This window comes from Indicator indicator, unplaced genomic scaffold (assembly GCF_027791375.1).
Source record: "Indicator indicator isolate 239-I01 unplaced genomic scaffold, UM_Iind_1.1 iindUn_scaffold_289, whole genome shotgun sequence".
In the NCBI taxonomy this organism is placed as follows: domain Eukaryota; kingdom Metazoa; phylum Chordata; class Aves; order Piciformes; family Indicatoridae; genus Indicator; species Indicator indicator.
This window is the reverse complement of record NW_026539339.1, coordinates 5,767-31,726: the sequence shown is the minus strand read 5'-3', so window position 1 is coordinate 31,726 and position 25,960 is coordinate 5,767. Positions and strand designations below refer to the sequence as shown.

The 25,960-nt window shown below is 63.0% G+C and overlaps 1 protein-coding gene across 1 annotated transcript; it reads left to right on the top strand.

Moving 5' to 3' along the window:
* Positions 1-61: 61 nt before the first annotated feature.
* Positions 62-9,473, top strand: LOC128980565 (EVI5-like protein; the record flags this gene model as incomplete). The annotated part of the gene is made up of 12 exons (XM_054399029.1): positions 62-159; positions 252-312; positions 1,284-1,337; positions 2,423-2,455; positions 3,892-4,032; positions 4,565-4,693; positions 5,309-5,449; positions 6,194-6,346; positions 6,796-6,942; positions 7,829-7,924; positions 8,015-8,110; positions 9,279-9,473. Coding segments are annotated over 12 exons (1,344 nt in total), but the record flags the coding sequence as incomplete, so codon positions are not given.
* Between the last annotated feature and the right edge of the window lie 16,487 nt (positions 9,474-25,960).

Genomic DNA, 25,960 nt, shown 5'->3' with positions numbered 1-25,960 from the left:
GGTTGGCTTTGGCCAGGACCTTTGGTCTGAAGTCACCTTTGATGGTTGCTTTCCCTCCCAGTACTTCCAGAAGGTGATTCCTCACCAGTTCGACAGCTGCCCGGACAAGCTCATCCTGAGAGCCTTCCAGGTCAAGTACAACCCCAAGAAGATGAAGAGGTGAGACCAGGAGATGGTTTCCTGCCTGTGGGTGCTTGACCAAGGAGGTCTTCTGGTCCCCATCCTCAGCTTGTCCCCATGTCCTTGAGCAGGTTGGAGAAGGAGTATGCAGCCATCAAGAACAAAGAGATGGAGGAGCAGATCGAGATCAAGGTGAGCCAGGCCAAGTGGTGGCCTCCTGAGGCTGCTTGAGATGTCCTCAAGGCCTCTTGGGTCATCCCTGGAGCTAGCTGAACTCCTGGCATGGTGTAGCTCATCCTTGGGGGCCACCTAAGCCATCCTGGAGCCACCTTGGACCATCCCAGGCTCATCTGCATCCTCGCCAAGGCCACCCAAGCCACCCCAGGGCCACTTTTCACCCATGCCTGGGGACGTTTGGCCCAGCCCTGGAACGACTGGGACCATCTCACCCCTCCTGGTGCCACCATGACCCCTCCTTGGTGCCACCATTTCAGCTGTCCCCAAGGGCCACTTGACCTGTCTCAGGGTCACTTAAGCCACTTCAGGGCCACTTTCACCTGTCCTTAGGGTCACTGAAGCCATCCCTGGGACCATTTGGACCATCTAAGCCATCCTGGTGCCACCACGACCCATCCTAGGGCCACCACCACCCATTCCAAGACCACTGGAGGTGTCTCCAAGGGCCACTTGAGCCACCTCAGGGCTACTTGAGCCACCTCAGGGCTACTTGAGCCACCTCAGGGCTACTGTCACCTATCCCTGGGGACATTTCACCCATCCCTGGGACCTTCTAATCCATCCTGGTGCCACCACACCCCCATCCTGGTGCCACCACACCCCCATCCTGGTGCCACCACACCCCCATCCTGGTGCCACCACACCCCCATCCTGGTGCCACCACAACCCATCCTGGTGCCACCAGCTGTCCCCAAGGCCACTTAGCCTGGCCCCAAGGGCCAGCTGAGCCATCCCAGGTCCACCTTGTCCCATCCACAGTACCGGTGGATCCATCTGAGATCCACTGAAGCCACTTGGGGCCATCTTCTCCCCTCCCCAGGGCCACTTCACCCTGCTGGGATGTCCCCAAGCTTGATGACCCCCTTGGGCACATCAGAGGCTGGCCCTGGGCTGACTCTGTGCTCATTTTGTGTCCCCTCCCCAAGCGACTCCGCACCGAGAATCGGCTCCTGAAGCAGCGCATCGAGACCCTCGAGAAGGTGAGGGCCAGGGGGGACCCCAGACACCTCCTGGGGGACCCCAAAACACCTCCTGGAGAGCCCCAAACTCCCTGCAGACCCCAAAACACCTCCTGGGGGACCCCAAACAACCTGGAGAGCCCCAAACCCCCCTGCAGAATCCAAAACACCTCCTGGAGAGCCCCAAACTCCCTGCAGACCCAAAAACACCTCCTGGGGGACCCCAAAACACCTCCTGGAGAGCCCCAAACCCCCTGCAGACCCCAAAACACCTCCTGGAGAGCCCCAAACCCCCCTGGAGAACCCAAACCACCTCCTAGAGGACCCCAAACCACCTCCTGGAGAGCCCCAAACCCCCTGCAGACCCCAAAACACCTCCTGGAGAGCCCCAAACCCCCCTGGAGAGCCCAAAACACCTCCTGGGGGACCCCAAACTCCCTTGGGAGAATGCCCCAAAATCCTTGGAAAGCTCCAAAAATCATGGAAAACATCCTTGGAAAAGCCCCAAAATAGTGGGAACAAAACCCAAATCCTTGGAAATCTCAAAAAAATTCCTGGAAAAAGCCCCCCCAACCCAACCCTGAGAATTTCCCCTCCAAAATCTTGGGAAAACCCCCAAAATCCTGGGAATCCTCCAAAAATCTTGGGGAAAGAAAAAAAAATCCTTGGAAAGCTGCAAAATATTTGGGAAATCCACCAAAAATCTTGGGAAACCCCCCCAAAAATCCTGGAACCCACCCAAAAAAATCCCTGGAAAAGTCTCAAAATCCTGGGAAAAGCCAAAAAAAAAATCAAATCCCAGGAATCCCTCCCCAAATGCTGGGATGCTGGGAAACCCAAACAGATCCTTGGGGAAAGCCCTGAAAATCTGGAAAAGACTCAAAAAATCCTGGGAACCCAACCCCTTCCCCCCCAGAATCCTGGGAATCCTCACAAAGATCCTTGGAAAGGCTCCAGAATCCCAGGAATTCCCCTCCCCAGCTCCCCTTGGTCCCAGGAGGTCCCTGGGAGCTTCCCTTGGTTCTTCCTCTTCCTTTTCCTGCTCTTTTTTCCTTATTTCCTTCCTTTTCTTCCGAATTTTCTCTTCTTTCCCTTCCTGGCTGCAGGAGAGTGCTGCTCTGGCTGACAGGCTCATCCAGGTACTCTCCCAGAATTCCCACATTTTCCCTTCCAGCAATTCCCAATTCCTCCATTTCCAACTCCTTTTCCCACTTCCTTTCCCTCCCCTCCCAATATCCTGCTTCATTTTGGGGCAGTTTCCTCTTTTTTCCTCCTTTTCCAGAGGCTTCCACCATTCCAAAGGGTGGGGAAAAGGAGGATTCGGGGACTTGGAGAGGAAAATTTGGGATTTGGGGAATGAAATTTGGGATTTGGGTGAAAAATGAAGGATTGGAGCCCATTTGGGGTTTCCTAGGGGAGAGAAAATCCCTTTCCTGCTTCATTTTGAGGCCAATTCTTCCCTTTTTTCTCCTTTTCCAGATGGTGCCACCATTCCAAAGGGTGGGAAAGGGATGAATTTTAGATTTAGGGAGGAAAATTTGGGATTTGGGGAGGAAGATTTGGGATTTGGGGAATAAAAGTTGGGATTTGAGCTCATTGTGGGGGCGAGGGGGAGCTTCCTTCCCTTCTCCTGCTCTGTTTTGGGGCAAATTTCCCCTTCTGTCCTCCTCTTCCAATTCCAAAGGGTGGGAAAAGGGAAGGTTTGGGGATTTGGAGAGGAAAATTTGGGAAATAAAATTTGGGGTCTGGATGGAAAATGAAGAGTTTGAGCTCATTTTGGTTCCCTTAGGGAAGGCAAAATCCTTTTCCTGCTTCATTTTGGGGCCAGTTCCTCCTTTTCTCTCCTCTTCCAGAGGCTTCCCCAATTCCAGAGGCTGGGAGAAGGAAGGCTTTGGGATTTGGGGATGGGAAAGGAGGGACTTGACCCCATCCTGAGATTCAGGGGGAGGTGACAGAGCGGCACTTGGCCAGGGATTGGTGACAAAATGGGGACAAAGTTGAAGGTTTGAGGACTTTGTCCCAAAGTGCTGGAGTCAGGAGGGGGACAGGAAAAGTCCCCTGGGGCTGGTGGCATCTCCACAGCCTTCGTGTCACCTGGACTGGGGATGCTGTCATCCCCACGGGCTGCTGTCACCTTGGTTGTCCTCAGTGTCACCTCCCATGGGCTTGATGTCACCACTCTGGGCTGGTGGCACCTCCTTGGCTTTGGTGTCACCTCCCATGGGGTTGGTGTTGCAGCTTCATGGCTGCTGTCATCTTGATTGTCCTCAGGGGCACTTCCCAGGGCTGGTTGTCACCTCCCTGTCCCTGCTGTCACCTCCCTGTCCCTGCTGTCACCTCCCTGTCCCTGCTGTCACCTCCCTGTCCCTGCTGTCACCTCCCTGTCCCTGCTGTCACCTCCCTGTCCCTGCTGTCACCTCTGGCTGTCTCCACTCCTCCCTGCCACCACCTCGTCTCCTCACCCTTGCTTCCCCCTCCCCACCCACCACTCCCCAGCCCTTCCCAGTGCCCCTGGCAGCTGCCCTCTGCCCGGGTGCCCCCTGCCCAGGTGCCAGCCGTCTGCCCCTGTCCCCAGGGCCAGGTGACTCGGGCACAGGAGGCGGAGGAGAACTACATCATCAAGAGGGAGCTGGCGGTGGTCAGGCAGCGCTGCAGCTCCGCCACCGAGAGCCTGCAGAGGGCACAGAGCACCATCCGCCAGCTGCAGGACCAGCAGGTTGGTGACCCCAGCTGCCCCCAGGTGCCACCAAGTGCCCCCAGCGCCCCCACGCGGCCCACTCGTGACCTGCGCTGAGGAGCTTCGGCGCCCCCAGGCCTTCAGCCACCAGCTGTGGGAGCAGGGTGGTGTCCCCAAGTGTCCTCCAGGTGTCCCCAAGTGTCCTTCAGGTGTCCCCAGATGTCCCCAGGTGTCTCCAGATGTCCCCAGGTGCCACCAAATGCCCCCAACGCCGCCATGCAGCCCACTCGTGACCTGCACCGAGAAGCTTTACCACTCCCAAACCTTCATCCACCAGCTGCAGGCCAGCAGGGTGGGGTCCCCAAGTGTCCCCAGATGTCCTTCAGGTATCCTCAGCTGTCCCCATCCCACCCCCAGCCCCCCTCTTTTCCACCCCACTGCCTGCTCCTAGCCCAAGCTTGGCTGGGGTGGGTTGGGTGCCACCACCACATGCCCAGGAAGCTTGGGAGGGGAGGGGACAACAGAGGTGGTGGCACCTCCATGGGTGACCCCCTGGGGACACTGGTGGCAGGGGAACCCACGGTTCAGCGAGGAGTTTGTGACCCACCTGGAGACTGAGCTGGAGCAGTCGAGGCTGAGGGAGACTGAGACCCTGGGAGCCCTCAAGGAGATGCAGGACAAGGTCCTCGACATGGAGAAGGTGACAGAGGTGGCTCCTGGGTGGCCTTGGGGACAAGGAGGGACCTGGAGGTGGCTCCAGGAGTGGTTCTCTGGGTGGGGGTGGTCACACAAAGTGGCCCTGGGGATAGGGATGGGCATGGTGGTGGCCCTGGAGGTGGAGAACATCGTGGTGGTGGAGCTGGAGAGGGTTCCATGAGTGGTCCTGGGGATGGGGATGGTCACAGGAGTGACTTTGGGGACAGGGATGGTCAAAGAAGTGGACCTCAGGGTGGAGATGATCCTGGTGGTGACTCTGGAGATGGAGACCATCCCAGTGGTGGCCCTGGGGATGGTCACAGGAGTGGCTTTAGGGACAAGGATGGGCATGCTGGTGGCCCTGGAGATGGTCCTTGGTGACCCCCAAAGCCACCACCTCAAGGCATCCTCAATGACCACTGCCACCACCCCAAGGTGTCCTTGATGCCCCCACCCCAAGGTTTCTTAATGGCAGCCCTAGGGTGTCCTTGCTGCCCACCTGGTGCCCCCATCTCAGGACCTTCCTGATGCCCCCCAGCTCCACCACCCCAACATCTCCTTGATGCCCCCTGGGGGCTGTCCCTGGGCTGTCCCCAAGGCTGTCCCTTGGTGCCTGCAGAGGAGCAGCCTGCTGCCAGATGAGGACAATGTGGTGAGGCTGCAGGAGGAGCTGCAGGCCCTGGCCCTGCGCGAGGCTGAGGCTGTCAAGTCCCTTACGGAGCTCCAGCAGCAGGTGAAGGACCTCAGTGACAGCTGGCAGGTGAGGTGACAACCCCTGGAGGTCCCCATGGCCACCTCATGGCCACCTGAGGCCCAGATTGGTCTCTTGGGGACCCAGTGCCCCCCTCCCCATCCTCTGTCCTCTGCTGGCTACCTGAGACCTTCACCCTGCCACCCATGTCCCTTGTCCCCACTCTTGGGCCCCCTCCTGGCCACTCAGATCTCTTGTCCCAACATCTGGGTCACCTCCTGGCCACCTGAGTCCTCTCCTGGCTGTCCAGGTCCCTTGTCCTGATCCCTTTGTCTCCTCCTGGCCATCTGGGTCCCCTCCTGGCCACCTGAGACCTTCACCCTGCCACCCATGTCCCTTGTCCCAGCATCTGGATCCCCTCCTGGCCACCTGGGTCCCTTGTCCCAACATCTGTGTCCCCTCCCAGCCACCTTTGTCCCCTCCTGGCCATCTGGGTTCCCTCCTGACCACCTGAGTCCTTCACCCTGCCACCCATGTCCCTTGTCTCAGCACCTGGATCCCCTCCTGGCCACCTGGATCCCCTCCTGGCCACCTGCGTCCCTTGTCCCAGCATCTGGATCCCTCCTGGCCACCTTGGTCCCCTCCTGGCCACCCATGCCCCTTGTCCCCTCTCTGGTGTCCCCTCCTGACCATCTGTGTACCTTGTCACCAGACTTTGGTCCCCTCCTGGCCATCTGTGTCCCCTGTCCCCTCTCTTGGGTCCCCTCCTGGCCACCCATGGCCCTTGTCCCCTCTCTGGTGTCCCCTCCCCAGGCAGGACGTGCCGGTGGCCGCTGGAAGGATTCCCCTCGGCGCAGTAACATCAACGCCCTGCAGGAGGCAGTGGTGGGAGCCAGGCTGAGGGAGGCTCAGGCCCAGGCCGAGCTGCGAGCACTGCGCCAGAGAGTGCTGCAGCTGGAGACACAGGTCAGGGCCAGACTGGGGTGAACTGGGAGCTGCTGGGCCAGAGTGGGAGCTGCTGGGGCAGACTGGGAGCTGTTGGGGCAGAGTTGGAGCTGCTGGGGCAGACTGAGGCAAACTAGGACAGACTGGGAGGTACTGGGAGCTGCTGGGGTCAGGGCTGGAGGCTGGAGAGCTGCAGTGGAGCTGCTGCAGCTGGGGAGGGAGCTCAGAGCCCAGCTGCAGCCTGACTGGGAGCTGAGGGTCCCAACTGGGAGCTACTGGGATGCTAGGGGCTGAACTGGGGCACAGGGAAGTGACAGCCCCCAGTGTGTCCCCTGCAGGGCCACATCCAGCGCTGAGCTGAGCAGGGTGAGCCTGCGGGCGCCGAGGGCTGCCAGCACCGGAGCAGTGGGGCGCTGGGGGCGGCAGGGGGAGGTGCCAGGGAGGTGCCAGTGGCAGTGCCACCCCCGCAGGGCCAGATCCAGCGCACGGTGCTGGGCAGGGCGGAGAGGACCTGCGCTGGGCTGCGGGAGCAGCTGCGGGCAGCGGCGGCGCAGAGCCAGGGGCTGCAGGCACAGCTCAGCGAGAGCCACCGCAAGCATGCAGAGGCTCAGTGCAAGGTGGGCACAGCACCAGGGCACAGCACCAGGGCTGGCTGCGACCTTCCCGGGCCACCTCCCGTTAGGGCAGCCCTGGCTGCTGCGTGGTACCTTGATGGGGTGGCACAGGGAGCGTGGGGACATCGCTGTCACCTCCCCATGGAGCTTGGGGACACCTCTGTCACCTCCTTATGGAGCTTGGGGACATCCTTGTCACCTCCCCATGGAGCTTGGGGACATCCTTGTCACCTCCCCATGGAGTTGGGGACATCCTTGTCACCTCCCCATGGAGCTTGGGGACACCTCTGTCACCTCCTTATGGAGCTTGGGGACACCTTTGTCACCTCCCTATGGAGCTTGGGGACACCTTTGTCACCTCCTTATGGAGCTTGGGGACACCTCTGTCACCTCCCCATGGAGTTGGGGACATCCCTGTCATCTCCCTATGGAGCTTGGGGACACTCTGTCACCCATGGTGGTGACATCCCATGGTGTTCCTGTGTCCTCCCCAACAGTGTCCCCATGTCCCCTGCCAGAATGTCCTCTGGCACCTCCCATGAGGTCCCCATGTCCCCTCCTGTGCGGTCCCAGTGTCCCATGTGCCCCTTGCTCAGTGTCCTCATGCCCCCTGCCAGTGTCCCACATCCTTAGGGACACAGGGTGGGGTAGGTGACATAGGGAGGGTGGCACAGAGTGGGGGTGGCATGGGGAATGGGTGGGTGGCACCGTGGGGTGTGGGTGACACAGGGTGGGGTGGGTGGCACAGGAGGGTGTGGGTGTCCCGGGGAGGTGTGGGTGGCACAGGGTGGGGTGGGTGGCACAGGGGATTATGGGTGTCCCGGGGGGTGTGGGTGTCCCGGGGGTGCTGCTGTGCCCCGAAGGTGCCAGCTGTGCCCCCTGGTGGCAGAGCAAGGAGGAGGTGATGGCAGTGCGGCTGCGGGAGGCGGACAGCATGGCAGCCCTGGCAGAGATGCGGCAGCGAGTGGCAGAGCTGGAGATCCAGGTGAGCCTAGGGACACCCCGGGGGGAGGGCACAGAGGGCACAGCCCCCAGAGCCTCACCCCCACCCCACCCCCACCCCGTGCCCGCGCAGAGGGAGGAGGGCAGGATCCAAGGGCAGCTGAACCACTCGGACGCCGCTCAGTACATCAGAGAGCTGAAGGACCACATCGAGGAGCTGAAGGCTGAGGTGAGCCTGGGGGCTGCAGCACCCATCCTGCACCCACGGTGCTGAGGGGCCACCAGCCTGCACCCACGGTGCTGAGGGACCCCACCCTGCACCCATGGTGCTGAGAGACCCCCAGCCTGCACCCATGGTGTTGAGGGACCCCCAGCCTGCACCCATGGTGCTGAGGGACCCCAGCCTGCACCCTTGGTTCTGAGGGACCCCCCAGCCTGCACCCTTGGTTCTGAGGGACCCCCCAGCCTGCACCCATGGTGCTGAGGGATCCCAGCCTGCACCCATGGTGCTGAGGGACCTCAACCTTTCACCCCTGGGTGCCACAAGACTCAACCTTCATCCAAGGGTGCTGAGGAACCTCAGCCCCAATGTCCCCAGGGTCCCAGACACCTTAGGGACAGTCCCCAAGCAGGGCTGAGCCAGGAGCTGGCACCATGGTGACGTCCCCTGGGTGCCACCACCGGTGATGTCCCCACGGGGCCCCATGGCTGGGGACAGCTGCTGACAATGGCCTCCCCCCCCCTTCTCTGCTCTCCCTTGTCCACTCCTGTCCCCTCCCCCTGTCTCTTTTTCCCTTGTCCCTTTGTCCTCTTATCTCCTTTCCCTGTCCCTTTGTCCCCTCTCCTTGTGCCTTTGTCCCCCCCTGCCCCCCCTATTGTCCCTTTGTCCCCTTGCCCCTTTGTCTCTTTGTCCCTGTTCCTTGTCCCCTTTCCATGTGTCCCTGTCCTGTCCCCTGGGTGCTGTTCCCATCCTGTCCTCTTGTCCCTCTCCCCTTGTCTCCTCTCCATGTCCCCTTCTCTGCTGTGCCCTGTCCCTTGTCCCCATCTCTTTCACCCTTCTCCCATATCCCCTTGTCCCTGTCCCCTTGTCCGTCCCATTTTCCCCTTCTCATGTCCCTGTCTCCTCGTCCTCATCTCCTTGCTGCTGTCCCCATCCCCTTGTCCCTGTCCCCCTCCTGTTCCCTGTCCCCCTCCTGTTCCCTGTCCCCCTCCTGTTCCCTGTCCCCCTCCTGTTCCCTGTCCCCCTCCTGTTCCCTGTCCCCCTCCTGTTCCCTGTCCCCTTGTCCCCATGCCCTCGCCGCTGTTCCCATCCTCTCCCCTGGTCCCTCTCCCCTGGTCCCTCTCCCCTGGTCCCTCTCCCCTGGTCCCTCTCCCCTGTCCCCTCCCTGTCCCCTCAGATCCGGCTGCTCCGGGGACCGCTGGCGTTCGGGGGGGTGGGGCTGGGGCCTCGCCTCGGGGATGAGGACTCCTTGGGGTCCTCCGACGAGGAGCTGCCACCCTTCAGCCTCGGCCACGGGGACATCATCAGGGACCTCGGGGACATGGGGGACAGCAGCGACAGCGAGCCCGAGGGGGCACCCCCGGCCCCCTGACCCGCGGGGACCTGCCGGGGGCGGGGCAGGGGAGGGACAGCAGCGAGAGCCAGGGGACAGCCCCCGGGACCTGTGCCCCTTGGGGACAGCAAGGGACACCCCCGGGGACCTGCCAGCCTCATGGCACCGTGGGGCACCCAAGGGACGCTAAGGACACCCAGGGGACATCCAGAGGACACTAAGGGACACCAAGGGGACCACAAGTGGCACCCAAGGGACACTGAGGACACCCAAGGGACATCCAGAGGACACTAAGGGACACTTGAGGGCACCCATGGGCCCCACAGCACTGGAGGCACTGCTGGCACTGCTGGATCCTGAGGCACCACTGGATCCCTGCACAGCTGCATCCTGCTCATGGAGGATCCCTGAAGGACCAGTTCCTGCTCAAGGAGGGATCCTGAGGCACTGCTGGATTCCTGAACAGCCAGATCCTGATCACAGAAGATCCCTGAGTGGCCAGGTCCTGCTTACAGAGAGATCCTGGGCCCTGCTGGGTCCCTGAAGGTCCAGATCCTACTTGAAGAGGATCCCTGAACAGCTGGGTCCTGCTCACAAGGGATCCCTGGAGGTCCAGATCCTGCTCCCAGAGGGATCTCAGGCACCACTGGATCCCCACCCAGCTGGATCCTGCTCACAGAGAGATCCTAGGATGCAGTGAGGCTCTTCCCCCTCCAAGGCTGGATCCCAGACATGGAGATCTCCTAGATCCAGTGGGATCCTGTGCTCCCCCCTGGGTGAAGTGGGGACCTCCTTCTCCCCCATGGACATGACCAGATCCTGGGATCCAGTGGGATTTGGACAGCAGCTGGATCCCCCCAGCCCCTGGTTGGATCCTGGATGGTTTAAGGGGGGAGGGGGGACCCCAAAATGGACCAATCAGGAGGGGCTGGATCCTGTTCCCCCCCCCGACTCCCCCCAGCTGGTTCTACCCTGGACAGAAATACAGAACCTGGTGGAGCCTAAATCCTGGGAATTCAGCCTAAAAAGCAGCAGGGAGCCCCCAGAGCCCTGAGCTTGGAGCCAGAGGGACCCCCTGGGACCCCCAAATCCCTCAAATCCACCCCAAAGCTCTGCTGGGACCCCAAAATCCCTGGAATTTGCCCCAAATTATCTCCTGGGGACCAAAAATCCCAGAGATTGGCCCCAAAATGGACCCCTGGGAGCCCCAAATGCGTGGAATTCAGCCCAGAAGTGGCAGGGACCCCAAAATCCCTTGAGGCTGTCCCCAAAGTCATCCCCCAGATCCCCAGCATCCCTGGAGGTGTCCCCAAAATGCACCACTGGGTCCCCCAAATCCCTGGAATTCAGCCCAAAAAAACCAGCAGGGACCCCAAACTCCCTGAGCGTGGCCCCAGAGTAACCCCCCCAGGACCACAAAGTCCCTCAAATTCACCCCAAAATTTGCTTCAGCAGCAGCTTTATTTGCCACCCCCCCCCCCCTCAGTCTGGGGGTCCCAGGCTCAGGGCACTGCTGGGCAGGTCCTGGCTGGGGAGGGCTTCGGGGCTGGGATCCTGAGCTGAGGGGGGAGACACAGACCCCTCCCACTACAAACCAGTTCAAACCAGTTCAAACCAGTTACCCCCAGCACCCCTCCCAGTGCCTTCCCAGTACCTTCCCAGTACCCCCTCCCAGTGCTGCCAGTACCCCCTCCCAGTGCTCCCAGTACCCCTCCCAGTGCTCCCAGTACCCCTCCCAGTGCTCCCAGTTTCCCCCCCAGTGCTCCCAGTACCCCCTCCCAGTGCTCCCAGTTTCCCCCCTCGTACTCCCAGTACCCACTCCCAGTGCTCCCAGTTCCCCCCCAGTACTCCCAGTACCCACTCCCAGTGCTCCCAGTTCCCCCCCAGTACTCCCAGTACCCCCCCCAGTGCTCCCAGTTCCCCCCCAGTACTCTCAGTACCCCCCCCCAGTGCTCCCAGTTCCCCCTCCCCACAGTGTTCCCAGTGCCCTCCCAGCCCCCCCCCCAGGGTCCCTCATACCTGGGGGGCGGTGGTGGAACTGGGAGGGGCTGGAGGGGGCTGGGGAGCAGCTGAGGGTGGAGGGGGGGGTTAGAAATGGGGGAACTGGGAGCACTGGGGGGACTGGGAAGGGATACTGGGAGCACTGGGGGGACTGGGAAGGGATACTGGGAACACTGCGGGTACTGGGAAGGGATACTGGGACTGGGAGGGGGGACACTGGAGGTGTAACTGGGGGGATTCACTGGGGGGTGCCTGGGGGCTGTGGCGTTCCTGCTGTCGCCCCCTCGCGGCCTCACCTGTGCGGTGCAGCAGCCACAGCCCCGCGGCCAGCGCCACCCCCATCGCGAAGGCTCCGAAGGCAACGGCGGCGACGGCCCCGGGGGGCACCGCGGGGGGCTCTGGGAGGGGGTCAGGGTCAGGGACCCCCCTCCCAAAACACCTCCCCCACCCCCATCCCTGAGGGGGTCCCGGGGTCTCCCCCTCCCCACCCCCCCAATTGTCCTGGGGGGAGCCTGGAGTGCGACCCCCCCTCCCCGAAAAAAATCTCATTCCCCCTCCCAGTGACCACCAGTGCCCCCCAGTCCCCTCCCAGTGACCACCAGTGCCTCCCAATGTCCTCCCAGTGCCTTCTCAGTGACTCCCAGTCCCCCCCCAGTGCTCCCCAGTCCTTTCCCAGTCCCCTCCCAGTGGCCCCCAGCCGCCGTCACTCACCCGCGGGGGGGGGCCGGGGTCGGTCCCGGGGAGGGGGGGGCGGCGGGAGGCGCAGAAGAGGGGGCGGTGGGAACGGCACCGGGGGGGCACCTGGGGGGGGCGGCGGTGGTTGGGGGGTGGGGGAGGCAAACCTGGGGGGGGAGGGTTGGGAGAACTGGGAGTCACTGGGAGGGCACTGGGGGGCACTGGGAGTCACTGTGAGGGGTGTGGGGGGCACTGGGAGAGGCTGGAAGGGGCTGGGGCGTTGCTGGGGATTACTGGGAAGGACTAAGGAGGTTACTGGGAAGGTCTGCGGGGGTTGTTGGGAAGGTCTGGGGTCGTTACTGGTACAGACTGGGGGTTACTGGGAAGGTCTGGGGGGGGCACTGGTACGGACTGGGGTTACTGGGAAGGTTTGAGGGGATCACTGGGGGTCACTGGGGGTTACTGGGAAGGTCTGAGGGGGTCACTGGGGGTCACTGGCGGTTACTGGGAAGGTCTGGGGGGGTCACTGGGGTTACTGGGAAGGTCTGGGGGGGTCACTGGGGGTTACTGGGACCTGTGGGGGCGGTGACCACGATGGGGCGGGTCACGACGCGCAGGGCGCGACTGGGGTGTGTCCGTGGGCGTGGTCTTGGGGCGGGGCCGGCCCCCGAGGCCCCGCCCCCTTGGGGGGAACACTGCTCCGCCCGGCACTGGGCGGGGGGGACACGAACGGTGTCAGCGCAGTGCCGGTGCCCCATTCCCGATGCCTCCCTCCCGATCCCAGTCCCGGTCCCGGTTCCAGGTTTCCTATTCCCGCTGTCCCTCCCCGACTCCCGGTCCCCCCCATTCCCAGTGTCTCCCAGTGCCGTTACCAGGGGCAGTCCGTCCCGGTTGCCGGTGCCCCGTCCCGGTCCCGATCCCTGTTCCTGGTTTCCCATTCCCCGTCCCCCCCCATTCCCAGTGCCCCCAGTGCCGTTACCGGGGGCAGTCCGTCCCGGTTGCCGCTGCCCCCCCGGTGGCAGAGGCGCAGGCGGCAGTGCAGGAACTGCAGCGGCTCCGGGAAGCGAGGAGGGAGCACGAAGGACTCCAGCAGCCTCCGCCGGGGGACCCCCCCCAGCCCCGACCCCGGGGACGCCCCCCCGGCGGACCTCCCCCCACAGCCCCCCCGCAGAACCACCAGGGGTCGCGGAACCGGGGCGGGGGTCCCGGGGGGGGGAGGGGAGGAGCGGGGGGAGATGAAACAGCGCCGGAGAGTGAAGCCCAGCCCGGGGGGGGCCCGGGACAGGGACACCTGCGGGGGGGCACCGCCGTTACCGGGGGGCACCGGGAGACGCAGGGGGGGGGGTCACCGGAGGATGAGGGGGGAAGGCAAGGAGCTGATGGGGGCAGGGGGGTCCCGGGGGGGCACCGAGGACTCACGGGAGGGGTAGACCTGGGGCGGCAGGACCAGGGGGGTCACTGAGGGACACCGGAGGATAATGCGGGGAGGAAGGCGCCGGGAGAGGCAGTGGGAGGGCGCCGAGGGGGGCACAAGGGCAGGAGGGTCCCGGGGGGCAGAGAGGTTACCGGGAGGGGGGACCGGGAGAGAGACACCCTGGGGGGTGGGGGGGGGGGGGGTCCCGGGGTTACCAACGGAGGGTAACTGGGACTGGAGAGGGACTGGGGAGCACTGGGGGGCAGTGTGGGGCCTGGGGGGAGTCACCACGGGGGGGGTCACCTGCAGGTACAGTCGCCCCCCCGCCGGCACCGTGCGGGGTCCCGGGGAGGGAGGGAACTCCGGGGAGGCAGAAACGTCCAGGCGGAGGCGGGGGGGGCAGTGGGGCTGCGGCACCAGTGCGGGACCAGTTACCCCCCAGTGCTCCCAGTTCCCCCCCAGTGCTCCCAGTTACCCCTCCCAGTGCTGCCAGTTAACCCCCAGTGCTCCCAGTTACCTCCCAGTGCTCCTAGTTACCCCTCCCAGTGCTCCTAGTTACCCCTGCCAGTGCTCCCAGTTACCTCCCAGTGCTCCCAGTTACTCCCCCAGTGCTCCCAGTAACCTCCCAGTGCTCCCAGTTACCCCTCAGTGCTCCCAGTTACCCCCCCAGTGCTCACAGTTACCCCCCCAGTGTTTCCAGTTACCCTCCCAGCGGTCCCAGTCACCTCCCAGCACTCCCAGTTCCCCCACCCCAGTGCTCCCAGTTACCCCCCCAGTGCTCCCAGTTACCTCCCAGTGCTCCCAGTTACCCCCCCAGTGCTCCCAGTTACCTCCCAGTGCTCCCAGTCACCCGCCCCAGTGCTCTCAGTAACCTCCCAGTGACACCCAGTTACCCCCCCCCCAGTGCTCCCAGTTACCCCTCAGTGCTCCCAGTTACCCCCCAGTGCTCCCAGTTACCCCCCACCAGTGCTCCCAGTTCCTTCCCAGTGTTCCCAGTTCCCCCTCCAGTGCTCCCAGTTACCTCCCAGTGCTCCCAGTTATTCCCCAGTGCTCCCAGTTCCCCCCCCAGTGCTCCCAGTCACCTCCCAGTGCTCCCAGTTACCCCCCCAGTGCTCCCAGTTACCCCCCACCAGTGCTCCCAGTTCCTTCCCAGTGCTCCCAGTTATCCCCCAGTGCTCCCAGTTACCTCCCAGTGCTCCCAGTTATCCCCCAGTGCTCCCAGTTCCCCCCCCCCAGTGCTCCCAGTCACCTCCCAGTGCTCCCAGTTCCCCCCCCAGTACTCCCAGTTCCCCCCCAGTGCTCCCAGTTACCCCCCAGTGCTCCCAGTTCCCCCCCCCAGTGCTCCCAGTCACCTCCCAGTGCTCCCAGTTCCCCCCCCAGTACTCCCAGTTCCCCCCCAGTGCTCCCAGTTACCCCCCAGTGCTCCCAGTTCCCCCCCCCCCAGTGCTCCTAGTCACCTCCCAGTGCTCCCAGTTCCCCCCCCAGTACTCCCTGTTACACCCCAGTCCTCCCAGTTCCCACCCCACCCAGTGCTCCCAGTTCCCCCCCAGTGCTCCCAGTCCCTCCCCTCACCCCAGTTTGTTGCCCTCCACAGCGCAGTCTCTGGGAGGGTCTCTGGGAGGGTTCCGGGGGGGGCCCCCCCCCTATGTCGCTGCTCTCACCCCAGGGCCAGCCCGGGGGGGGCCCTGTGGGCGATGCCACCTCTGGGTCCCCTCTGCCCCCAGGGCCCCCCCCAACCAGGGTCTCCGCCCCCGTGTCCCTTCTGTCCCCCCCCAGCCCCCCTCCCTCCTGCCCCCTCTGGACACGTCTGACCCCCCTGCCCCCCCGCCCCGTCCCCTTTGTCACCTCTGAGTCCCCTCCTGTCCCCCTCCGGCCCCCTGTGTGCCCCCCCCGACCCTCCGACCCTTCTGTGCCACTCCTCGGAACCTGTGCCCCCCACCTCGTGTCCCCCCTGCCCGCCCCATCCCTTTTGTCCCCCCTGCCCCCCCCCCAACCTGCAGGGCCCCCCCCGGGCAGCAGCAGCAGCAGCAGGGTCAGGGGGGGGCTCCAGCTCGGTGTCATTTTCGGGGGTGGGGGGGGTCCCCGCGAGTGTCCCCAGGAGGTGACAGCTCCTGGCAGTGTCCCCAGCGCTGGCCCTGAGGCCACCCACGTGTGGGGGTGGAGTGGAAAATGTCCCTCTGTGTGCCCCCCCCCGAGGTCACTGTTGCCCTGGTGACATCCAACAGCCTTGGGGACGTCACCGGCGGGGCTGGGGCCCCCACGTGTGCCTGGGGGCACCAATGTCCCCTCCTGGGTCACCAATGTCCCCCCCTGGTCACCAATGTCCCTCCCTGGGTCACCAATGTCCCCCCCTGGGTCACCAATGTCCCCCCTGGTCACCAATGTCCCCTCCTGGGTCACCAATGTCCCCCCCCTGGGTCACCAATGTCCCCTCCTGGGTCACCAATGTCCCCCCCTGGTCACCAATGTCCCTCCCTGGGTCACCAGTGTCCCCTCCTGAGTCACCAATGTCCCCCCCTGAGTCACCAATGTCCCCTCCTGGGTCACCAATGTCCCTCCCTGGGTCACCAATGTCCCCCCCTGGGTCACCAATGTCCCCTCCTGGTCACCAATGTCCCCGCCCTGAGTCACCAATGTCCCCTCCTGGGTCACCAATGTCCCCTCCTGGTCACCAATGTCCCCCCCTGGGTCACCAATGTCCCCTCCTGGGTCACCAATGTCCCTCCCTGGGTCACCAATGTCCCCTCCTGGGTCACCAATGTCCCCCCCTGGTCACCAATGTCCCCCCCTGGGTCACCAATGTCCCTCCCTGGGTCACCAATGTCCCCCCCTGGTCACCAATGTCCCTCCCTGGTCACCAATGTCCCTCCCTGGGTCACCAATGTCCCCTCCTGGGTCACCAATGACCCTCCCTGGGTCACCAATGTCCCCTCCTGGGTCACCAATGTCCCTCCCTGGGTCACCAATGTCCCCTCCTGGGTCACCAATGTCCCCCCCTGGTCACCAATGTCCCTCCCTGGGTCACCAATGTCCCCCCTGGGTCACCAATGTCTCCCCTGGTCACCAATGTCCCCTCCTGGGTCACCAATGTCCCCCCCTGGGTCACCAATGTCCCCTCCTGGGTCACCAATGTCCCCCCTGGTCACCAATGTCCCTCCCTGGGTCACCAGTGTCCCCTCCTGAGTCACCAATGTCCCCCCCTGAGTCACCAATGTCCCCTCCTGGGTCACCAATGTCCCTCCCTGGGTCACCAATGTCCCCCCCTGGGTCACCAATGTCCCCTCCTGGTCACCAATGTCCCCTCCTGGTCACCAATGTCCCCTCCTGGGTCACCAATGTCCCCCCCTGGTCACCAATGTCCCCCCTGGGTCACCAATGTCCCCTCCTGGGTCACCAATGTCCCTCCCTGGGTCACCAATGTCCCCCCCTGGGTCACCAATGTCCCCCCTGGTCACCAATGTCCCCCCTGGGTCACCAATGTCCCCTCCTGGTCACCAATGTCCCCTCCTGGGTCACCAATGTCCCCCCCTGGTCACCAATGTCCCCTCCTGGGTCATCAATGTCCCCCCCTGGGTCACCAATGTCCCTCCCTGAGTCACCAATGTCCCCCCCTGGGTCACCAATGTCCCCTCCTGGGTCACCAATGTCCCCCCCTGGTCACCAATGTCCCCTCCTGGGTCACCAATGTCCCTCCCTGAGTCACCAATGTCCCCCCCTGGGTCACCAATGTCCCCCCCTGGGTCACCAATGTCCCCTCCTGGGTCACCAATGTCCCCTCCTGGGTCATCAATGTCCCCCCTGGTCACCAATGTCCCTCCTGGTCACCGATGTCCCCTGGTCACCAATGTCCCTCCTGGGTCACCAATGTCCCCCCCTGGGTCACCAATGTCCCCTCCTGGGTCATCAATGTCCCCTCCTGGGTCACCAATGTCCCCCCCTGGTCACCAATGTCCCCTCCTGGTCACCGATGTCCCCCTCTGGTCACCAATGTCCCTCCCTGGGTCACCAATGTCCCCCCCTGGGTCACCAATGTCCCCTCCTGGGTCACCAATGTCCCTCCCTGGGGGCAGACCTCTGGTGGGGTGGAGCTGAGCAGGGCTGGAGCCAAGCAGAGGCCAAGGGGCACTGGGTGCCAGCTGCAGGGCAGGAGGTGCCAGGGCCACAGAAGGGAAAACTTTGTCCCTGTGGGGGTGGCAGAGCCTGGGGCAGGCTGCCGAGGGGGCTGCAGAGTGCCCTGCCCTGAGAGCTTCCAACTCCCTGGGTGTCCTGAGTGCCCTGCCCTGGGTGCCCTGCTCTGGGTGCCCTGCCCTGGGTGCCCTGCCCTGGGTGCCCTGCTCTGAGTGCCTTGCCCTGGGTGCCCTGCTCTGGGTGCCCTGCCCTGGGTGTCCTGCTCTGGGTGCCCTGCTCTGAGTGCCCTGCCCTGGGTGCCCTGCTCTGGGTGCCCTGCTGAGTGCCCTGCCCTGGGTGCCCTGCCTTGGGTGCCCTGCTCTGAGTGCCCTGCCCTGGGTGCCCTGCTCTGGGTGTCCTGCCCTGGGTGCCCTGCCCTGAGTGCCCTGCTCTGGGTGTCCTCTCCCCTCCCCCCTCCCGACTCCCTATTGCCCCCCAGCACCTCCCCAGTGCCCCCCCAGTGACCTCCAGTGCCCCTCCCCACTTCCCCCCCCCGGTGCTCCCCAGTGCCCCCCCCCCCCGGGCTCCTCATTACCCTCCAGGACCCTCCCCTAACGCCCCCCAGTGCCTCCCAGTTGCCCTTCCAGGACCCCCACAGGATTCCCCATTATAACCCAGGACCACCCCCTCCCCCTCCCCGCCACGGCTCCCCCGTGCCCCCCAGTGCCCCCAGCTGCCCCTCCAGGACTCTTCATTATCCACCAGGACCTCCACCCCCAGTTCCTCCCAGTGCTCCCAGTAGCTCTCCCAGCTGAGGCTTGGACTGGGTGGGTGGACTGGGTGAGGTCCATCCCCACCTGGGGCTACTGGGAGCGGTACTGGGAGCACTGGGAGGGGTAAAAAAACACTGGAAAGAGAGCTGGGAGCCCTTGGAGAGCTACTGGAAGCAGTACTGGGAGTACTGGGAGATGTAAAAGAGCACTGGGAGGGCTACTGGGAGCACTGGGAGATGTAAAAGAGCACTGGGAGAGGTACTGGGCGCACTGGGATGGCTACTGGAAGCACTGGGACACGTGCTGGGAGCACTGGGAGGGCTACTGGGAGCACTGGGAGAGCTACTGGGAGCACTGGGAGGGCTACTGAGAGCACTGGGAGATGTAAAAGAGCACTGGGAGGGCTACTGGGAGCACTGGGAGGGGTTATTGGGCATTTATGGGAGCTGTGGGAGGGTACTGGGAGTACTGGGACGTTACTGGGAGCACTGGGAGAGGTTACTGGGCATCTATGGGAGCAGTGGGAAGGATCACTGGGAGCACTGGAGGGCTATTGGGAGGGGTTACTGGGGATTACTGGAAGTGCTGGGAAGGGTCACTGGGAGCACTGGGAAGCCTGGAGAATTCCTGGAATTAGCTGGAGGGGATGCTGGGAATTACTGGGAATGGGGAGAGAGGATAGTGGGAGGCATTGGGGGCACTGGGGGGGCTGTGGGCACCGTGGGCACTGGGGGCGCTGTGGGGGCTGTGGGCACTGTGGGTGCTGGGAGCACTGTGGGCACTGTGGGGGCTGTGGGCCCTGTGTGTGCTGGGGGCACTGTGGGGGCTGTGGGCACTGTGGGTGCTGGGGGCACTGTGGGCACTGGGGGCGCTGTGGGCCCTGTGGGTGCTGGGGGCACTGTGGGCACTGTGGGGGCTGTGGGCCCTGTGGGTGCTGGGGGCACTGTGGGCACCGTGGGCACCGTAGGGTCTCCCTCTTCAGAGCTGCCCAACCGCCTCCTGGCTGTGTTCTGTGTGCCCTGCCCTGGCTGTTCCGGCAGGGGGCTTGGACTGGCTGAGCTCTGGAGATCCCTGCCAGCCCCTCACATCCTCTGATCCTCTGATCCTGTGATCCTCTGATCAGGATCCTCTGATCCTGATTCTCTGATCCTTTGATTCTCTGATCCTCTGATTCTGTGATCCTCTGATCCTCAGATCCTGATCCTGTGATCCTCTGATCCTGTGATCCTGATCCTGATCTTCTGATTCTGTGATCCTCTGATTCTGATTCTCTGATCCTCTGATTCTGTGATCCTCGGATCCTGATCCTGTGCTTCTGTTTCTCTGATCCTCTGCTTCTGGGAAGGGGCAGTCCCGGTCGGAGCAGCTCCTGCAGCTGCTGCAGTTCTGCTTGGGGCATTGGAGGCTTCCTGCTCTGCCTGCTCTGCACTGTTGCTGCTTTAGGCAGGAGGGGACCCAAGAGTCCAAGAGAGGACCCAAGTGTCCAGGTCCCACCAAGAGTCCAAGAGAGGACCCAAGTGTCCAGGTCCCACCAAGAGTCCAAGAGAAGACCCAAGTGTCCAGGTCCTGCCAAGGCTCCAGGGGTCATCAAGGTCTCCAGGCCACCACCAGGGCTCCAGGAGGGGACTGAGGTGTCCAGGTCCTACCAGGGGTCCCCCCAGGTGCCCAGATCCTACCAAAGGTCCATGAGGGGACCCAGGTGTGGTGCTCCAGGAGGGGACTGAGGTGTCCAGGTCCTACCAGGGGTCCCCCCAGGTGCCCAGATCCTACCAAAGGTCCATGAGGGGACCCAGGTGTGGTGCTCCAGGAGGGGACTGAGGTGTCCAGGTCCTACCAGGGGTCCAAGGGGACCAAGGTGCTCAGGTCCTGCCAAGCGTCCAGGGGCCACCAAGGGTCCAGGGGCCACCAAGGTCACCCTCAGCCCAGCAGCCCCAGCCCAGCAGATGGTTTGGTGTTGGTTGTCCCCTCGGTGTCCCCCTCCTGTCCCCCCTCTGGTGTCCACACAGCCTCTGTCGCAACTGCTGCTGGCCCCTGGCCAACCTTCTTCCCCGAAATGAGGAAAGTCCAAAGCATCCAGGAAGGTCCCACCCCACCCCCTGGGGGGGGCACCCAGGACAGGTCTTCTCTTGACCACCCCCCCCAAGAAGCTGGGAAGCTCCCTCCCACCTCCACCTCCCTGCAGCTCCCAGAGCCTTGGGTTGGACCCAGGGAGACCTTCTCCAACCAACCTCCTCCCTGCCCCCACCCCAGGTGGGGCCTCACCAGCGGCTCCCAACCCCCCCCAGCTGGGCCCAGTTGGCCACCCCCACCCCCCCCCACACCCCCCCGCTCCGTGGGTGGCCCCAGGGCTGTCCTGGTGCTGGTTGCTCATTAGCTGGGGGGTGCCATAAAGGGACCCCCCCCAAGAGCTGCTGGCCCTGGCCCCACCACCAGCTGCAGCCATGAGGGCTCCACAGCTTCTCCTCTTCCTCTTTGGCCTCCTGCTGTTGCTGCCTGCCACCCCCAGCCATGGCAACCTGTGAGTTATGGGGACCCTCCCCCCTCCCCCCCCTGCCATGGGACTTCCAGCACCCATGGGACCCTCACCTATGGGACCCCCACCCATGGGACCTTCTCTCCAGGTCACCCAAGAGACCCTTCCCCAACCCATTGGACCTCTTCTTCTGGGACCTCCCCACCCCTAGGGCTCCCCAAAATCAACCAAGAGCCCACCCCCCCCACCCCCTTGGACCTCCACTCCTGCCCTCTCCACCCACCCATGGGACCTTCTCCCCAGCTCATCCAAGAGACCTCCCCAAGCCTTTGAACCTCCTCATCTCAGACACCCCCCATGGGACCCCCCTCCAAAGATCAACCAAGGAACTTCCTCCACCCATTGGAGCTCCACCTGTTGGACTCCCCCCCCACCATGGGCCCCCCCTGAACCTGCTCCAGGAACCCCTTTGAGACCCCAACCACCACCCATGCAACCTCTTCTTCTGGCTCTTCCCTCACCTCTAGGATCCCCCCCCTCCAAGAGCACCCAAGGGACCTCCCCAGCTGGGACCCCCTAACCAGAACCCTCACACCGACTGGGACCTCCTGCCAGGGACCCCCAGCCCAAGTGGGACCCTCCTGACCAGGACCCCCACCCAAGATGCTGGGACCCCCTTGGCCTGGGGTGCCACTGGGTGCTGGGAGGAACATCTCAGGAGGTGCTGTGAGGGAGATCTCAGGAGGTCCTAAAGGTGCTTTGAGGACCATCTCAGGAGGTCCCAAAGCTGCTGTTTGGGACAGGCTGTGGTCAGCCTCTGGGTGCTGCGAGGTCCTCCTGGCTCTGTCGGGGTGGGCCGTGTGCCAATGTCCAATGTCCTCAGGGTGACCATGGTGACCCCCGCGGTGCTGAGGCTGGAGACAGAGGAGGTGGTGGTGCTGGAGGCCCCGGGGCTGAGCTCCGCGGTGGAAGCCACAGTCCTGGTGCAGGACTTCCCCCGCAAGAGGCAGGTCCTGTACCAGAGCCGAGTCCAGCTCAGCCCTGCCGACGGCATGCTGGCCACGGCCACTGTCAAGGTAGGTCATATCCCCACCCCCCCCGTGTGTCACCAACCCCCTCCACGTGTCACCTTCTCCCCCCCGTGTGTCGCCTTCCCCCCCCCCGCCCCCCCGTGTGTCGCCTTCCCCCCCCCCGTGTGTCGCCTTCCCCCCCCCCGTGTGTCGCCTTCCCCCCCCCCCCGTGTGTCGCCTTCCCCCCCCCCCCGTGTGTCGCCTTCCCCCCCCCGTGTGTCGCCTTCCCCCCCCCGTGTGTCGCCTTCCCCCCCCCCGTGTGTCGCCTTCCCCCCCCCGTGTGTCGCCTTCCCCCCCCCGTGTGTCACCTCCCCCCCCGCCACCTCCACCACTCCTGTGTCACCTCCCCCCCCGTGTCACCTCCCCCCCGGCCACCTCCACCACTCCTGTGTCACCTCCTCCCCTGTGTCACCTCCCCCCCGGCCACCTCTACCACTCCTGTGTCACCTCCCCCCCCGTGTCACCTCCCCCCCGGCTACCTCCACCACTCCTGTGTCACCTCCTCCCCTGTGTCACCTCCCCCCCCACGCCCCGTGTCACCTCCCCGCCCTTTGTCACCTCCATCACCCCTCTGCCATCCCCCCGGTGTCACTTCCCCGCCCGTGTCACCTCCCTGCTGTCATTGTCCTCTCCTGCTCCAGGCTGACTCCCAGCCCTGCATGGGAGGTGCTGGAGAACCTCCATGGGGTTGGCGGCATCTAAGGGAGGTTTGGTTGCTCTGAGGTCCTTGGGGACAATGACCTGTAGGTCCTTCAGGTGGTCACTTGTAGGTCCTTGGGGACAGTGACCCAGAAGAAGACCTTGAGATGGTCACTTGAGGAGCAGAAGATGGACATCTGTGGGTCCTTGGCTGGTCAGCTTGGGGTGGTCACTTCTGGAACTTTGGGGACAATGGCTTCAAGGTCCTTGAGATGGTCACCTGTGGGTCCCTGGGGACAGTGACTCAGAAGAAGACCTTGAGGTGGTCACCCTATGGCCAGAAGATGGTCGACTGTAGGTCCGTGGAGGTGGTCACCTGTGGGTCGTGGGGACAGTGACCCCAAGGTTCTTGAGATGATCATTTGGTGACCAGAAGGTGGTCAGCTGTGGGTCCAAGGGGGTGGTCACCTCTAGGTCCTTGGGGACAGTGACCCAGAGGAAGACCTTGAGAAGGTCACTTGATGGCTACAGGGTGGTCACCTCTAGGTCCTTGGGGACAGTGACCCAGAAGAAGACCTTGAGAAGGTCACTTGATGGCTACAGGGTGGTCACCTCCAGGTCCTTGGGGACAGTGACCCAGAGGAAGACCTTGAGAAGGTCACTTGGTGACCAGGAGATGGCCAGCAGTGGGTCCATGGAGGTGACCTTAGGGGACAACAACTCCAAGGTCCTTGAGTTGGATTTTCTGGCCATGGGTGCCACCTGCTGTGCCCTGCTGGGTCCCTCGTGGTGCAGGCGCCAGGCGGTGCCCTCTGTGCCCCCAGGTGTCGGCCAAGGCCCTGCCCCAGGCGGGGGAGAAGCAATTTGTGGCGGTGACAGCGCAGGTTGGCAGCCAGAGCCTGGAGAAGGTCCTTCTGGTGGCACTGCAGAGTGGGCACATCTTCGTCCAGACTGACAAACCCATCTACACCCCTGGCACCACTGGTGAGTCTCCTCCAGGGCACCCTGGGGTCATGGTGGCATCTTGGGGTGTTGGTGGCACCTTGGGGTGTTGGGTTCCCTCCATGGCACCTTGGGGTGTTGGTGGCACCTTGGGGTGTTGGGTTTCCTCCATGGCACCTTGGGATCTTGGTGACATCTTGGGGTGTTGGTGGCACCTTGGGTTGTTGGGTCTCCTCCATGCCACCTTGGGGACTTGGTGGCACCCTGGGATCTTGAGTTTCCTCCGTGGTACCTTGGGGTGCTGGTTGCACTTGGGGTGCTGGTGTCACCTTGGGGTGCTAGTGGCACTTGGGGTGCTAGTGGCACTTGGGGTGCTGGTGGCACCTTGGGGTGCTGGTTGCACTTGGGGTGCTGGTGTCACCTTGGGGTGCTGGAGGCCCTTGGGGTGCTAGTGGCCCTTGGGGTGCTGGTGTCACCTTGGGGTGCTGGAGGCCCTTGGGGTGCTGGTGTCACCTTGGGGTGCTGGTGGCACCTTGGGGTGTTGGTTGCACTTGGGGTGCTGGTGTCACCTTGGGGTGCTGGAGGCCCTTGGGGTGCTAGTGGCCCTTGGGGTGCTGGTGTCACCTTGGGGTGCTGGTTGCACTTGGGGTGCTAGTGGCCCTTGGGGTGCTGGTGTTACCTTGGGGTGCTGGAGGCCCTTGGGGTGCTGGTGTCACCTTGGGGTGCTGGTGTCACCTTGGGGTGTTGGTTGCACTTGGGGTGCTGGTGTCACCTTGGGGTGCTGGTGGCACCTTGGGGTGTTGGTTGCACTTGGGGGGTTGCATTGATGCCCTTGGTGAAGCAGTAGGCATACTTGCAGTCTATACCCTGCCCCCCACCTCCCATGTCACAGTCCCTTCCCTACCAATCTACACAACTCATTTGTCCCACCCATCAGCTCCTCCCCCCCCCTCCATAAATTAGATTTCAATTTTGATATTTAAATATCCCTGATTATTTATACTGACTACATCCGGCCCCCCATCCTCGCCTCCACACCTGTAAATTACCCCCATAATAGCATAAATCTACCCCAATCAAAGTGTTTGCGTTCTCGTCGCCCTCGCCCCTCTCGCATCGCCACCGCACCTCACACCTAATAGACGCACTACCAGAATATGCACAAATCACTCCACCCACATATCTCTGTCCTTCATCCCACATCCCATACTCCAGTTACGATTGCCAATCGAAACCAAGTTTTTCCATTATGTCACCGACACTCATTAAGCTCCCTCACCACCTCGTCTCCCGTGATTCCTTATACGCATCAGACTAGCGTCATATGACCTCTCTGCCCCACGTTCGTGTGTTCCCATCCCCCCTCCACCCTACCCCCCCCTCCCTATCCCATCATCGCCATGTCTATCCTATTGAGATATGCTTGATAACCACCCACACGTGCACCACCGCGTGTGCTCTCCCTCCCACCTCCGTTGTCGCACCCCACCACCCTCTAGTCCGTCTGTCTGTGAACACCAAGTGTGTACCCTACCCCAGAGTTCTCGACTTCAGACGCCGTTCCAACCCTTCACCCTCTATGTGTGTGTCCCCCAAGAACTCTGTCGAATCCCCTCCCCACTCTACCGATCCCAACCCTTTCCTCTATTTGAACTATCTCCACCAATTCACTCCTATCCCCACTCTCTCCACCCAAGATTTGCTGTGTCGTGACATCATCATCAACTAATACCGACCTCGCCCATGTCAATGTTCGAAAACTTAGACAACCCCTTTCCCACACTCGACTCCAGAGATTCTTGCCACCCCCCCACCCACCCTCCCCTGTTCCACCTATCAATCAATTATAATGACAGACCTCTCCCCCGCCGCCAATTACCCCCCACCCACACCTGACACCTCTCCCCACTCCTGTATTCATTAAACCCCCACCTCCACGGGTGCACCCCGTCCTGCTCCTTCCTTAACTCTCGCGCTATCCACTCGACTCCTATCTCAGAGATGACCTATCAACAACACTCTACTCCCCTCAAGTTATTATTCCTTTAGTCTCAATGTTTGCACCTCCTCCTCTATCAGAGAGACTCCTTTCCATAGTCAAGTTGTTGTCAGTGTTCCCACCCTCCCATAACCATGTTCCAACCACAAACCTGTCTGTACTCCTTTCCTAGATCTCTCCCCCCCCCCCCCCCCTGTAGCACCTATCCAACAGTCTTTGTTGTGCCCCACACTATCCCCCATTCCGCAACTCGAAATCGTTGCTCATACAAAAGACAATGATACCCACCAACCCACCCTCCTCCCAATCGAAAACATGAATATGTCACTCCTTCCCCCCACCCTATGTCCTAGACCGTCCCCCTAATGTCAGATCCATAGAAACCCACCTCCACCACCACGCTACTGTAACAAGAAACTGTGCCCCCCGCTTA